At 41.5% G+C, this 16,559-nt stretch overlaps 1 protein-coding gene across 1 annotated transcript in view; it reads right to left on the bottom strand.

Annotated features, from left to right (window-relative positions):
* The window catches only part of ATP8B4 (ATPase phospholipid transporting 8B4 (putative)), a 201,528-nt gene that overhangs the window by 17,836 nt on the left and 167,133 nt on the right, over positions 1 to 16,559 (bottom strand). Inside the window, exons 23-24 of the mRNA XM_063090055.1 lie at positions 8,504 to 8,587; positions 5,440 to 5,685 (exon numbers count right to left, since the gene is read on the bottom strand). Of these exons, the coding sequence (XP_062946125.1) occupies positions 5,440 to 5,685; positions 8,504 to 8,587 (330 nt within the window). The remainder of the gene's footprint in view (positions 1 to 5,439; positions 5,686 to 8,503; positions 8,588 to 16,559) is intronic.

The following is a 16,559-nucleotide window of genomic DNA, read 5'->3' as shown; positions in this document are numbered from 1 at the left end:
TATCTAGTGATTCTTAGTATTTCTGTGGTGCCACTTGTAATGTCTCCTTCTTCAGTCTGACTTCATTATTTGGGTCTTCTCTTTCTTTCTTAGTCTAACTAATGGTTTGCCAATTTTGTTTATCTTCTCAAAAAACCAACTTTTCATTTCATCAATCTTTTGTATCATATTTTTGTTCTCTATTTCATTTAGTTCTGCTCTGAGAGATGCTAGGGCACTTTGTATCTCCTCAGCTAGAATGGACAACTCTGGGCAAGGCTGCAAGAGTTGTGAGCGGGACCCTGCATCCCCAAAAGAGACACTGGGATGCTCTGCAGCTTCACCATTGAAGTGGACCACTCCAGGTGAGGTCACTGGGGTCATAGGCAGGGCCCTGCACCCTCCAGAGAGACACTGGTTTGCTCTGCAGCACCACTGCTGGAGTGGGCCACTCTGGTCAAGATCATTGCGGTTGTGGGTGGGACCCTGAATTCCTTAGAGCAATGCTGGAAGCTCTACAGCTCTGCAGCTGTAGTAAGCCACTCTGGATAAGGTCAGTGCGGTCATGGGATGGATCCTGCACCCCCAAGAGAGATGCTGGGGCATCCTGAAGCTGCTCAAGTTGAGTGGGACTCTCTGGGCAGGGCTACTGTCATCATAAGCTGACCGCTGGGCCCCAAGAGGGATACTGGGTCTCTTTGCTGCTCCTCAGCTGGGGCGGGCTGCCCTACACAGGGTCACTAGGGTTTTGGGCAAGCTCGTATGCCCCCAAGACAGATACTGGGGTACTCTGCAGCTTCTCAGCTGGAGTAGACCACTCTGGACAAGGCCAACAGAGCCATGGATGAGACCCCTGCACCTTTATGAGAGATACTGAGTCACTTTGCAGCTCCCCAGCTGGGGTGGGTGTCCCTGAGCAGGCTCACTGGAGCTGCAGACAGGGAGATGCTTTACCCTCAATAGAGATGTATGGGTGCTCCACAGATTCCCAGCTGGAATGAGTGGCTCTAGGTGGGTTTGCTGGAGCTGTCATGGGACTCTGTGCCACTGGACAAGGTGCACATGTGCCTTGCTGAAGAGACCAGGGCCACCAGCAGTGGCAGAAGGCCCTGATTGGTCAGTTCTCTGACTGTGGAATGTGTGCACAATGGATCTCTCTGTTCTGTGGGTGGCCTCCATATGGCACCGGACCTGCTATTCCCACAGTGCAAAGCATTGTGTGGGTATGGGTACCGGAATCCCAATGTGATGAAAGGGGCTTAGGGCTGTAGAGATTAGGGGCTATTGGGCCCAAAGGCAAAATGCACTTGGGTGCTGGTTCTGATCCCAAAATGGTGACATGCTACAGCAGCCTGGGACCTGGGGGCCAGGAGGGCTCAGTGTAAATTCACTCCCTGGATTAATGCAGTCATGTAGGCTCCCAGCAGCTCCCCACACTGGGATCAGAGCCTACAAGGGTCATCAGCTCCCTTGTAGCTTGGATTGCAGACATCTCACTTATTTTTCCCTAGAGGCAGAAGTTCCTACTAGTTCCCTGCTGCCCCTGGCTTGGGGATGGGGTGGCAGAGGCCAGGTATTTCCTTTCATTCTCTTTGTGGTTATCCTGAGTTTCTGTGCTCAGTAGCTTTTCTGTTACTTCTTTGATGTGCTCCAGTGCTCTCCTTTAGCTATTTTCATCCAAGTGTAGTTGTGTATTCATTGTTTTCTATGTCTTTGCGGGAGAGACAAGTGGTATAGTTCTCTAGTCAGCCATCTGTTCTGCCCTCCTCCACGTCCTCTTTTAAAGTACATGACTCTGTTTCTGCATTACAACGGTGATGACTGCATTCCCAGCTATGCCTAATTACCCTGCAGCCCAGCAATTATTGTGCTGTAGGAAATGCTTGCCTCAAATCCTTAATAGAACATCACAAATATCTTTATCAAAGAACACTGACTTGGGAAATCAGACTGCTGCATCCTAGTGCAAGGTGGTTATTGTGGGATCTTGGAAGAAAGAAGGGTTATTAATAGAAAAACTGGGGAAATCTGAATAAAGTCTGTAGTTCAGTTAATAGTAATGTACCAATGCTAATTTCATAGCTTGACAAATGCACCATCATTATGTAAGATACTAACATTAACAGAGAAAAACTAGGTGAGGGAATGTAGGAATTGCTTTTGCAGTATCTGCAACTCTTCTGTAAATATAAAATTATTTCAAAATAAAAAGGTTTAAAAAAACTATTTTTCCTGTTTGGACTGCAAACATTAATATTTTTTTCAGCATGTATTAGTTATTTCCCAGACAACAAAAGGTCATCAATTTAACATTGCAAAATATTTCAAATTAATACTCTAATAAGTCAGTGAAGGTCAGCTGAGATGGGTACTTTGTACCCTTCTGCTGAAAATGATACAAACTATTTGGAAAGGTATCTGGCAATATATGTCAAGTGTCTTAAACTTCCTTATATCATTATCTCAGAATCCCCACTTTTAGGAATATATCCTTAGGAAATAGTTAAAGAATCACACTGAGAATTCTGTATATGAAATTTTGCCACTGTGTAATTTTCCATAGTGAAGATGTAGAAGCAATTCAACAACAGCATGGTTGAACAAATATGGCACATTCATATGCTGGAATACCACAGCCATTAAAAGGAATATTTCAAAGAATATTTCAGGAGTAAGATAAAGTGGTCATGATATAAAGTTAAGTGAAAAAAATAAGATATAGAATTATATATAATCTGATTTCCATTTTTGCCATGTTAACACTGATGTAGAATTATGTGCCAAATTTAATTTTTCTCTGCACTTTTATACTTTTCCTAGACTTCTTACAATGTATTCTTTTTATAATAAAGGATTTTTTTTAAGAGAGAGGCAACACAGGTGCATTTATGGCCTAAGTTCTGCCTGGCAGCAGAGGCAGGAACTTATCTAAAGCTGTGTGGTACTGGGGCTCTCCCCATAATACCTTGCTTTTGAAGGCCTCTAACATCTTTCACTCATGTACTTCCCCATGTCACATTTCACAGCTGGGTCTCTCTGCTAGACTGAGCACAGGAGGACTCTGTCTCTCAACTGTTTGGGAACTTATCATGCACACATTTGAAAACTGTAGATACAATCTGTAAACACAAGTCAGTTATAATGATTCTTTCCTAGGGATCTGACACACCCAGATGAACTCTGTTTTTATGACAGGATCAGTAGAGGGAGAATTTCCTCTCAATGTGTCCCTAATTTGTTCATTAGTCAAGAAATATCCATGTGTGTCTGTTATATTCCAGATGATGTGGTAGGTCCTGGATATACAGGGATGAGTAAAAGAGACATTACCACTTCCCTCATGAAGCTTACGATCTAGGAGGTAGAAAGACATTAAACAGAGAACACACAACTAAATACGAGCTTACAAGTGGAGAGGACAGTTATGAGGTTAAAAAAAACAAAACTGAGTCCTGTCTAGCTCATAGAGAGAATGGGGGCCTAATTTAAATGGGAGGATCAAGGGAGGCCTCTCTGAAGAAATGACGTGTGAGGGAAGCAGAGGGAAGATTGTTCCAGGCAGAAAAAAACAAAAGCATAAGGCAGGCAAGAGACTGGTGAATTCCAGGAGTGAGAAGAGGCCATTGTGCCTGGAGTAATGTGTGATGAAATTGGAAGGGTAGGTAGGACCATCGTTGCCTTTGAGAAGATAGAAGACAGAGAATGGATCTTGGAGAGACAAATGGCCATTCAAAGCTTGAACCAAATAAATTTGCATAGCCCCATCCAAAATATCTTCAATGAGAGATCGATGGCTACTTTGAGTCCTAAGTGTGGATCCCTTCTCAGAAAGCATAAATACCATTCTTATAAAACCTTGATAACCAAGGTTAAGAAATTTTCAATAGTTTATTTTTTAAAGTCCAAATGACAGGGATGCATAATTCTGTAATCTTTCTTCATGAATAGCATTGTTTTAAAAGTAGGATGGTTTCTGTGGTCTCTCAACTTGCAAAAAAGAAGAAATGAAACTGTGACATCCAACTGGAACAAGAAGGGTGTGCTTTATGGAGAAAACAGCTTCCATATGTGAAGTCAATACAAAAACACTGCATTGGCATTACTGCAATAACATGTAAGAAATAAATTATGAACAAGCAAAAGGAAAAAGAGAAAAAGGTATATAGGATATCAACAGGTTTTTTTTAATTATTATAAAAAGATAAAGTTAACCAAAAATTGTAGAGCTAATTATGAAGATCAGTTTCACTAAAAACATTTAATGCTTGTCATATACCATATCTACAATGAATCTTCCAGGTAATTTATTATCCGTACTTATATAGCAGATATAATGTTAAGAACAGTTTAAAGAATGTTTTCCATTTCCTTTTTCCCTCAGATATTAGTCTTTTATCTCAGTTACTACCTTTCAGATTGTCTCTTAGAGCACCAAGTAACAGGCCTGACCTGGAAGTGAATAAGCTGTTACTACTGAAAGATGTCCCTATACCACCTTCAACACCCCCCTCTCTCCAGATAAGGAATCCAGAGAATTGAAAGTGAATCCTTACGACAAAGAGATCACCTAATTCTTGACAGTTTGCTCAGAAATCAAAATACATCAAAATAGGCCCAACCCTGTGGCTCACTTGGGAGAGTGCGGCACTGGGAGCGCAGCGGTGCTGGGAGCGCCGCGGCCGCGGGTTCAGATCCTAAATAGGGATGGCCGGTGCAGGCGACACCACACCAAGGGTTACGATCCCCTTACTGGTCACACACACACACACACACACACAAAATACATCAAAATAAAACAGAGGTCACATTGCTTGCTGTACTCACCCAGAACTATAGATTTTAATGAATCATCAGTTTTTGTGACACTAACTCAGTATCTAATGGCACTGACCACCAATCACATTAAAAAGGAAATAGAAACACAACTCAAGATGCTGATGGAAAAAGGTCAATAGAGCATCAAAAATCATCCCCACCAGAAGAGCTTCTCTGAACTTGAGATCTGAATATGCCACAGATATAGCATTGAACCTCTTGAATAATTCACAGAAATTTATTGCCAAATAAACTTTAGATCTCACTTTAAATCTGGAAGTTATTAAGTCTTAAATGATGGGAAAGTTTCTCTTTCTGTTTTCATTGGAAAAAGTTTCTTCAAACACAAGAAGTGAGTAGCCGAATAATCATTTCTCTTTACATACAAGTCCCAACCCAAGGAAGTGATTACTTGTGAAGATTCTACTAACATGATTATAGACACCTAATGCTAATCCCCTACATCTGGTAATTTATGTTAAAGCTTCCTGTTTTCATCTCAAAACATGCAGTCAAAAAGAAAAACCCCAGTATTCCTTTAAGATTATGTTTTACCCAAACAAATAGATCAAATCAGCCAAAAAGGAAATGGAATTTAAAAGCTGTAAACCTATCAAGCTAATGTGCTTACACCAACAGAGTTACCTGCACACTGACCACAATGACCAAAGATGTGGCCATGGTAACTGCAAAAGACTGGTAGTCGGCAATGTGTTGCCCATCTTCTCCAGCCACATTGTAGAAGGCCCCGTAGGGGATGATGAAAAGGGCTAATGAGGTGTAGATTCCATGCGCCATGCAGGTGAAAAATTTACGCTTATTAAAAAGAAGATTCAGCTGTCCAGGCTGGTAGAGCTGGGGGTGGTCCATGCTGTTCTGCTCATTCACATCCTGTAAACAGAGTGTAACTTCAGTAAAGGAGGGTTGAGGAAGAGACAGAGAGGCCCTATGTTCCCTATCTCCAGAAATAGCCAATGCCTGTTTAAGTATGCTCTAATATGCACCACTCACTGAGCCAGAACAAGACATTATATTGTTTGAAGTTAATAAAATGATCCCTATTTTTCAGAGAAGGAACTTGAGTCTCCAAGGCAGATTCATGAGAGGTCACGCAGCTCTTAAGCAGCAGAATCAAGATTTGACTTGAACCCAGATATTTGGCTTCACATTGAAGTGTCTTTCCTATACTCTCTGGCAGGCTGCTAAGGCTTGCAGTGTCCTCAGAAACATTGATGCTCCCAGACATGTGTAGCCAATGGGCCCCAGGAGTTAATTGTCAAGGCAGTGAGTGGTAGCAACCAGGAGATGGTGGCAGAGAGCTGTGGAGTGAGAATTGGCAAATCTGAGCTCCTGACTTTGGGGGGAGATGAGCAGGAGGAAGGGAGCAGGGAAAGGGGGAGATTCCATGTGGGATACCAGGTGAAATGGGAGCCAAAACTGAAGTCTTGGGATCTGAGTGTTCTATACAGCGAGGATTCAATAGGAGTTACCAGGTGTTCAGGACAAAGAATTTAGACAGAATGAGAAGGCAGCATGTTTGGCACCAACCAGGTTTTGGGAGAAACTAAAGCAATGCTTCTGAACTTAATGTGCACATAAATTGCCTGGGGAGCAGATATGATTTGATAGGTCTGAAGGCCTGAGACTACATTTCCAGCCAAGCTCCAAAGTAAAGTTGATAACCACACTGTGAGTACCAAAGCCTAATGCCAGGAACCAAAAAGGATGGCAAAAATCACTAGCTGGGGACATTGGAGGAGGACAGGTAAATTAAAAGCAGCCAAGCTGGGAACATCAAAGACCTTGAATTCAGGGGGAGATCAGGTTCCCCTTCCAGCTTGTGCGATGGCACAGGTCTCACTAAACAGGGTCCCGTGAAGAACACTGGCATGTTCTCCTTAGGAAGGCCTGCTTTGAGATCCTGTTGGGTGCTTCTTCCCCTAGTCCTCAGTCTGGTGACTGATGGGGTTATATGCACAGGTTTTTGAAACCAGAGAATCCTGAGTTTAAAACCCGGTAACAGGTTTAGCAGGTGTGTAGTCCTGTTACTTAACCTGTCTGAACCCCAGTTTTCTCATCTTCAGAAATGCAAACAGTAACACCTCCCTCACAGAACCATTGTCATGATTAAATGAATGTGTAAAGAATTCAGTAGAATTCTTGCCACTTGCCATATGATAAGTAATAAATAATAGACATGTCTATAAATAAAAATAAATAATGACAATAATAATATTAACAACAGTAATAATGTAGCAACTTCAAAGTCAAGCAGCTTGATTCTAGGCTTAGTTCTGTCACTTATTGGCTGAGTGGCCTTAGGGCAGTGACTTGAGCCTCCAAGGCTTGGTTTCTTCCTTACAAAATGAGCAGATCCGGAGATGATCTCTGAGGCCTTTCCAGCACAGCATTCCATGATCCTGTGATCAGTTTAAGGGCCAAAGTTGCCAAAGTGGGAAAGGAGAGGAGCAGACACTCAACTTGACGGCAATAAGGAGGCTTATTATATTTTTTTCGAATTGCACAATAACCATCTTTTCCCAGAAACTGCTTTATTTTTATTATTCTATTCCACATTCTGGGCAGCTACAAAGCACCAAGAAAAGAAACACTTGTAAACATGGGCACTTGGAAATGAGTGTGCTTAATCCTTTACATCTAAGGTCTTCAGAAGTTCATTACTTTTTGTAGAATTCCACAAAATATGCCTTCCACAAACTGCCCTTTTTACATATGAGATGTGAGACTTCCAACTGACTACAAAGCCAGCAGAATGGGAGAGTGAAGTGAGCTCATAATGTGAAGATTTATGTTTTGCAATAGATGGCTTTGGGCCAGAAAATGAGGCCTAGCAAATGGGTCTAACAACAGCCTGGAGAAAATCTGGGCTTCTTAAAATTACTTCAGAAAAAAAACTGTTTTTTAATAATACACTTTAATTGTGCTATGGAAACTCCACTGGCCAGCCTTCCACTTCCCCATAGGCAGCCAGACTTTTTCATCCTTCCAGGAAGTACCTTCTAAGGCTCTGAATGTGCCAGGGATCCACCATTTTTGTAACTGATTCCCTCCCTTCTCCCCTCTCAAGCACTGATGCTGGACAAAAGAAATCTGTGCTCTTTCTCTCAGTGGCTGTGGGGCTTCAAGTCCTCCTATCTCACTGGCAGGCTGCTCTGCTGGCCTGTGGTTCCTGTTCTGGGGCTGTGCTGGCCAAGGAAGTCTCACTACAGATGCTAGGCCTCTGTGCTCCAGCCTAAGTCCATGATTTTCTGTCTATCACTGCAGGGTGCTCTACAAACGCTCAGAGGCTAATGCATTATTTCCTGGTGTGTGAACCCCAAGACACTAGTTCTGAGGGGTGCTATGTGACCAAAAAAGAGAAAAAAGTAAAAGTGCAGTCATAGAAGTTTTGGAAATGCTGGGCTAAAATGAAATTAAAGAGACTACTTCTCGCAGGACTTTTCAGAGTCTTTGGAGTAATAATGTGGAGTGTGAATCTCTGAGAGGAGAATAGCCAACTTTGATCAGAGAACCTTTCTGGGGAAGCTAGAGATGGGGGAATTTGGAAGAGTTTGTGATTTATGCAACACCTATTAAAACAACTGCCCTCCTAGGGCTCTTTCCATAAATCATTCTTCTACTTAGAAGCTAAAGCAACTAAAGGGCATAACAGAGAAACTAAGTTATAAAGATAGAGAAAAACACATACCTGGTCAAAAATCCCCATGGCTAAAACAGGTAGTGATGTGTAGACAATGTTATAAAGTGTAATGAACCACTGGTCGTAAACAGTCTGAAAAGAAAGAACATATCAGTGAGAAACATCATCCAGTAGCAGACATTATAAAAGTGAGTATTCTCAATTTTCTGAGGTGAGTGGGAGTTAGCTTTGGATGTCAGACAGATATGAACTCTTCTCTAGCCTCTGCCTCTTGTCAACTCTGCTGCCTTTAGTGAGATAATAGATCTCCTAAACTTCAATTTATCTCTAAAGTGATGCCATAGCCTCCCTGCAAAGTCGCAGTAGGGACAAAATGAAGTAATATATGTAGTACACCTAACACAACGTGGACATCTACGGGGCCTTGGACCCTTCTAGTGGGTTGCTACTTTATCTTCCAGGTCTTCAATGGCTTATAATGAGTCCAGTTATCTGATTTAAGTGATAAAGACTCTACTAAAATCTTCAGAGGGAAATACAGAAATGTCCTGTTATCCCCTCCCTGTGTTCAAATGGAAAACTTTTTCTTGGGAATGCTTTAAAGCAAGGTGGAAGGTGGGCATGAATCTAGCTACTGTGTATAAACAGTAAGACAATAAAATACCCCTGCGCACCTATGTGGAGTAAGTTACACAGACTTCCTCAAATGAGCTTCACTAAAAGTTGATGAACCACGTGGATGGAGCAGGCATTATATTCCCATTTCATTGATGTGGAAACAGAATCTTTCAGAGTTACAGAGCTTATCACAGGTAAAGGCAAAAATTAAAACTAAGGTTTCCAGCTCGTAACAAATGCCCTTTCTACCACTCTGATATTACACATTCATTCATGCATTCAATATTTACTGAGAAACTGCTATGCGCCAAGTGCTAGGTCCTAGACAATGCTAATTCAACACGATCGACCAGGTAAAAATTGCTCATGAAATTTGCATTCTAATGGGGGGAAGATAGATGATAAACAAGATCAAATTTTATAGAGAGAGAGGGGAAAAGTGAGTGAGTAAGGTAGCTGGAAGGTAATAAGTACTAGGGAGGAAAGGGGACAGAGAATGGGGGATTGAAGAAGGTCTCACTGAAAAGCAACATTCGAGATAATATCTGAAGGAAATAAGGGATTGAACATGCAACTTTCTGGCACAGGAGCATTCCGTTCTGCAAGTAGATCCCATGAAACATCCCTTAGGCAAGAAAACATCCAGTTTACTGAGAGAGCAGCAAGGCAGCCAGGTTGGGCGGAGCAGAGTGACCTACAGGGAGAATAATGATGTCAAGAGGTAGGGAGGAGAATCCTAGGTAGTGAAATGAGAAGACGTGGGAGGATTTTAAGCAAAGGAGAAACCTGGCCCGCTTCACATTTTAACAGGATCTTTCTGGATGCTGTGCTGAGAATCGACTAAAGAGGGGCAATGGGCATGAAAGCCCATCAGGAGGCTGTTGCAGTGTTCCAGATGAAAGATGAAGGTGGCGGGTCAAGCAACCAGCAGGGAGATGTGTCGGATTTTGAACATATTCTGACACGCACTTTCTTCTTAGAGAAGTTCTGAAAGCATTGAGGAACTATACAGATCCAGTATAAATAACCTCAAGAGCATCAGAGTAAAACAGGGTAAAATAATTAGAAAGAGATGAGTTTTCAATATATTAACTGTTTTTTGTTTTTAATATAACTTATTTAAATTGTAAGTTTATATAACTCAATTTTTAACAATGGCTATGTTTAACCACTGGCTGACAAAATGCCTGAAAATTAAACAATCAGCTCTTATAAACTAGTATGGGCCAGCTCTCATGTACACACCCTACATCAATGCTGAGAGCAAAGTGGTACAAGACAGAGTCACCTGAAGAATACTGGGCTCAATGTGTCAAGAGAGAGCCTGCAAAAGGGCAGAGCAGTAACCCAGAGTGTCAGGCAACCATGACAACAGACTGGAAAGCTTGCTGGCACTCCCTGGAAACTCCCAGAGTATTTTAGAAGTATCTGAAACAAGTCTGGATTTATGGGAGGCATGTGCCATAAAAATTAATTCATACCAAACTTCTTACTGAAGACAGCAAAAATAAAAATAAAAATAAAAAGCTAAGGGTAGAAAAAAACATCTTCATCAAAGCATCAATGAGCTAACAAGATAGTGGGGAATTACCCATCAAGATCATGGAGAAGACTAGAACTTAATAACTACTTCAAGAACTTGATCATGTTATCTTTCTCCAGAGAGTATGTTTACATCTTTCTACCAGCTGCTGAGGATGGGGTGAAGACCTGATGTTTTCTGGGCCAGCCAGTTGTCCTGCTATAGAACCTGGGACCTCACTCCCAGGAGGCTGCTCTTGGGTCCCAGATCTGAGAGGGAAGTGTTTCAATAGGATCTCTACCCTTGATAGGCACTGGACATTGTCCCTTCAGCCCCAGGAAACTACCAAAAGCACAGCTCAGCCTTCCAGTTGCCTCCTGCAGATCAACACTCCCAGGGCATGTGGGTCAGAGCTGTGCAACTCCTCAGGGTCCCAGCCCAGATCAGGAGTAACAGAGTCCCACAGTCCAACTCCTGCCTACCGCAAGAGTCCACCAAAACTGCAGCTCAGCCTCTGTCTCTTCCTTTTGATCAGTGAAGGTGTCCAACTCTACTTCTAGATATCTACATATGTTCAAAAATATCTACCTTTGTGCACCAGGATACATATAAAAACACTGACAGCAGCATTGGTCATAATAATCCAAACCAAAAACAACCAAAACATCTATCAGCAGTGGAATGGAGAAAGACAGTGTGTTTTATTGACATTATGGAGTACTATAGAATAATGAAAAGCAAGAAACTACAGCTATATTCAAAAACACATATGAATAAAAAATGTATATAATGTTGATCAAAAAAAGCCAGACACAAAAGTATGATTCCATTTAAGAAAAATTCAAAAGTATGCAAATATATTCCATGTTGTTTAGGGATTTCTACTCCCATGGTAAAATTATAACACAAAGGAAAATGTGATTAAAAACATCAGGGTAATGGGTTAGAAAGGTAGAGGGTTAGTTAGAAAAGAAGAAAGGGAAAAGCAAGAGGGGCTCCTGGGAGTTTGTCAATGTCCATTTCTTACAGTGGATCAAGGTACACGGGCATTCATTTTACAAGTTTGTTAAGCTGACATTTATGGATCGGACACTTTTTTGTAGATTTGTTACATTTTACAATTAAAAAACATAAACATGTTGCCTTCTATTGTCAAAGCCTGGTAAGACTTTGGAGACTAGGAGGATTTTAAAAATCCTGATGCCCATGCCACATGCCAGGCCAATTAAATCAGTATCTCTGGGGGTGGGATCTGGATATTGGTAGTTTTACAATTTTCCCAAGTAATTCTAATGTAAAGCCAAAGTTGAGAGTTACACTCAGCCACTCAGCCCCTTTGAAAAAAATAAAAAGCAGAGCCACTGACACAAATCCTCAACTGTTCGATGATGGCCTTTCATTCCTCAAATATATCAATTCACTTCACAATTACAGTATGAAAAATAGAAGAGGATGATAAAAGAGTTAAACCGAGGTCTTAGCCTGATGCTGTCAGATTACTTCTTCCTTCTCCACTGCATCCACCGCCCAACTCATGCAAAAGAGACAAGAAAGAAAGAATCTGGGAAATAACACCATACTAAATCGTGACCAGCTAATGGTCTAGCATAAAGTGCCCTCATTCATCACAAACTGGCTAGCGTTAAAATCTACAATTGGCACTCAGATTTGAAGCCTCATGGTACAACTGGAGTGAGAGAGGACAGGAAGAGAAAATCGGAGTAAAGTTTCAGTGAGTTTTTGTGGTTTCTTAGAAGAGTTTCTGATGCCAGTCAGAATCACAACAACAAAAAGAAAAATAGCTGATATTTATTGAACACCTACTCTGTGCTATTTTAAGTGCTTTACATATATCCGTTCATTAAATTCTAACAACCCCAGGAGGTAGGTACTATTAACAGTCCCCAATTTACTGATGTGGAAACTGAGGCCCATCAAGGTTAGGAGATCACCCAATGTCATACGTCAAATACGAAAGTTTTCTAAGTGCAGTTCACAGACCTTTTAGGGGCTCCACAGTGTCAAAACTATTTTCATAATAATACTAAGAAGTTATTTATTTGCCCTTTTACTTCATTCTCTCGTGAGTGTATATGACTTGTGATATCACAGTCAGTTGCATGCGGAAGCAGATATGGGAACCTAGCTGTCTTCTGTTATGTGAAATAGTTTTACAAAGGTGTAAAACGATGACATTCTTCTCATTAACTTGGTTTTTATTTTGGAAAATACAGTCATTTTTTAAAGAACTGTTATTTATGTAAACATGTCATGGGTTCATTATTTTTTAATAAATCAACATATGAGCATTTAAATTTTTTCTCCATTATCATTTCTAATATGATAAACATTGATAGATGGGATCTGAGATCACAAAGTTGGAGAACTGATGGCCAACCAATTGTCAGAGACAGTTTTAAATGATGGACCTTATTAATGTCCACATCACCAACCATGTCATGAGACTGCTTCTCTCAATCAGTGGTACCATTTGGCAAGGTTTTTTGGAAGGATTTTTTCCTCACTTTGTTTTACATAGTTGAGCACATACAATAAATACAATTTTATATGTTTGTTTGTTTGTTTTCGGTCATCTAAAGTGATGACATTAACATTTATTCAGGTTAATACCCCCCAGTGGCTTCCTATTTTACTTGGAATATAAATATAGACTCCTCATCATGGCCTAAAAGCCCTTCCTGATGCCCTGCATGTCTGCTCTTCAACTTCATCTCACGGCACTCTCACCCTCACTCGCTGAGCTCTGGCTTTACTGACTGTCTTTCTCTGACTTGCCAGGCTCATTTCTGCCTCAGGACATTTGCACTTGCTATGCCCTCTTCCTAGAGTACTTTAACCCCAAGGTATTCATATGGAAGATTCCTTCTGACCACACAGCTTACAGCTCCAATGTCTCCCTCTCACTGAGACCTTTCACATAACCCAATTCTTTCTTAGTAACAATTCTTAAATGATCTTACTGACTTACTTCTTTATTATCTGTCTTCATTCCCCTAAAATATAACCTCCATGAAAACAGAGACTCATTTACAACTATGACACCTAGAGCAGAATCTAGCCAATGGTAGGTGCTTTATAAATGTTTGTTGAATTATTCTACAGCTTTTTATAAATGTTACATATTTAACTTGCTACTAGACATTTTCCTGAGGATGTGCCACAGGTTCTTCGAACTTAATATAAGACCTGAGCTCATCCTCACACCATCTTAACCAGGCCCTCCTCCTCTGTTCCCTGTACTGGTTTCTGACACCACCACATCCACCCCAGCATCCAAGTCAGAAAGCTGAGATTTCTCCTTCTCTCCAACACCCCACATCAAATCACTCCCCAAATCCCACTGATTTAACCATGTCTGGTGGCTTGTGTTCCTGCCAAGACATGCTTCACTGTGTGACTTTCCTCCTGTTGTCCCCTCTGCTGGGACCCATCCTCCTCGCCTGCTTCATTGTGATTGATCCCTGAAGGGTCAGCCTGGGGTGGGGGGAAGGCAAGTCTTCTGGGAAGACTTCCTGAGCCCTGACCACCCCACACTCCAGGTCACTCTTTGGTAGTCCCGTAACACCCCACACTTCCCTGCTTCATACTCGTTGACTTACAATTATTGATGGGCTAGTTCCCAGCCCCACCCCACTAGACTGCAAATCCCTTGAGAGCGGGTCATATGACATTAATCGGTGGGGCCCAAGAATGTGATTCAGTGCCTGGGATGCCATAAGTACTCAATAAAAGGAAGCTGGTTTCTTAAGGATAAAGGCTTTGGACTCAGCAGACAGAACCATGTGGCCTTGGGTAAGATACTCAATCTCTCTTAGTCTCAGTTTCCTTGGCTATAAAATGGGGATTATAGGGAGGCTGTGAGAATTCAGTGAAATGAGGCAAACACCAGTGCAGTGCCTGACAAAGACAGTGCTCAATAAGTGAGCACCATTATTTTGCAAGGAAGAAAGGGAGGAAGGAAGTAATAGAGGGAGGAAGGAGCACACGAGAATCCAAGCTGCAAGTGGTGTGTTTAATGGGTGAATAAAAAGGTACATTTTCCCATTAATTATATATTTTATGAAAATATAATTCTCTATTGAGACAACTAACCATAGACATTTATTTCTATAATAAACTAATATATTCATGAAATCAATAGAAAATTAAAACAAGATTTAAAGAAAAAAATACTTTGATATAGTCAAGCATTTTCCTCATGAATACTTAATTACATGAATCACCATTTATTCTAATTCTAGTTTTGTCTCAGGCTCTACCAAAATGTGTTAACCTCAGTCATTCACCTTAGAAACTGCCTTTCCTGGTCATGGGCATTGGCTTTGCACAGGTTAGACTTCAGGGACTTTCACAGAAATTAAAGCCACAAGCGGTATTTTCTTCTACAACAAACTTCTCCTTGCAAGAGATCTCCTACTCAAATAGTTATCCTAGCAAATGTGCCCCTCCTCTTCATGGTCCTTGGGTCCCCTCAGAACATTTTTAAGGCACCTCTCTGGTGACTAAAGCTGGACGAGAGGGCACATGAGCCCAGATGAGGACCCACATAGACCTTGTTCCTGTTTTTCCCCTTCCAGGCATGCCCAGGCTCTCTACCACCTCTCCTCTTGCCACACACATGCATGTACACACACACACACACACACACACACACACACACACACACACACACACACACACACACACGGGTTGACCAGATGCCCTGAGGAAATGGGGGCAGGGGATGATGCTTTTGGAGTCTCTTGGATGGGAAGCACTCTCCTGAGACTAGACTGGCCAAATGGTGCTGACACTCTGATTTCATGTGACTCAAATTGTTTATACAAGTAGGAGTCCTACAGAAAAACATTTGTCCTAGGGCCTCCGTACTCCTAGGGGTACCCATACCACCTCCACTTTCAAAATTTCTGTTCCCCATCTCCAATATACTCAATAAGAGGGGGAAAAAAAAAAAGGCCATGCTCCTGTGAGATGCCACTAGTCCGCTTGGAGCACTATAAGTGTCTCGTCAAAGATCAGAAAGAAAGCAGGGAGGAGAGGTCTCCATTTTTCCGACTTCACTGTTTTCCTATTTAAGGAAAGCTGCTGCTTGCTCCTTTCTTTGTGGGAGCAGTTTATCAGACTTATCAACCATTTTATATAGAGTAAAAATACTCCAGCTACAAATCACAATCTAGAAACAGCTTTGGGAACACAAAATCTATGATTTATAGAACACCACATTTAAGTAAATCTTAATAAGGCTCTTGGACAGTTCCAAAGGGCTTTCCACTCCGAAACCATTGGCCTAGTTCCTTGTTCAAATAACGGCATGAACTACCTCTTTGGAGATGTGTATTCCCCTTTCACTGTGTGTTGCAGAGAAAAGCTATATAATGACATCTTTTTTTTGGCCTTAAAAACATTTGTCATTTAAAGAAAACACATTGTGGAATAAATGTGAGGTGCTCAGCCTCAGTACATCTGTTGCTGATTTGTGTAATTAGCAGAAACCCACCAGCAGGATCCAGGAGGAACGGCTGAGACTGAGCACCCACCCCGCCCTGGGTATTCCACAGAGCACATCTGCAAGGTGAGGGCGGAAGGAGCTGCCATGCCAGGTGGAGATGGGCTCCTAGGTCACTAAATCCATGAAGTCATCAAAGCCTTGAGATGAGTCACAGTCTTTCACATCACTTTCCAAACTTTTCATTGTGAATTTTCTTATACTGTTTGACAAAACTAAAGATTTTTCAGCCTTGACAAGATAATTGCTTCCATATCACAGCATAATGAAAAAGAAAAAAGAAAAACATACACAGCTCTGTATCTCCCTGACAATGATAAATTGTCATCAGATAATATCATCTCACAAATACACCGTGCCAGTAGTTGCATAGTTTCAAATGCGAATTTCCTAAATAGGGCCTCAACCAATTTTTTTTGGCTCTACCTGTTCTGGGG

This window comes from Cynocephalus volans, chromosome 3 (assembly GCF_027409185.1).
Source record: "Cynocephalus volans isolate mCynVol1 chromosome 3, mCynVol1.pri, whole genome shotgun sequence".
Lineage (NCBI taxonomy): Eukaryota > Metazoa > Chordata > Mammalia > Dermoptera > Cynocephalidae > Cynocephalus > Cynocephalus volans.
Note: the sequence above shows the minus strand (reverse complement) of the source record. Positions and strands in the feature narration are given on the sequence as shown.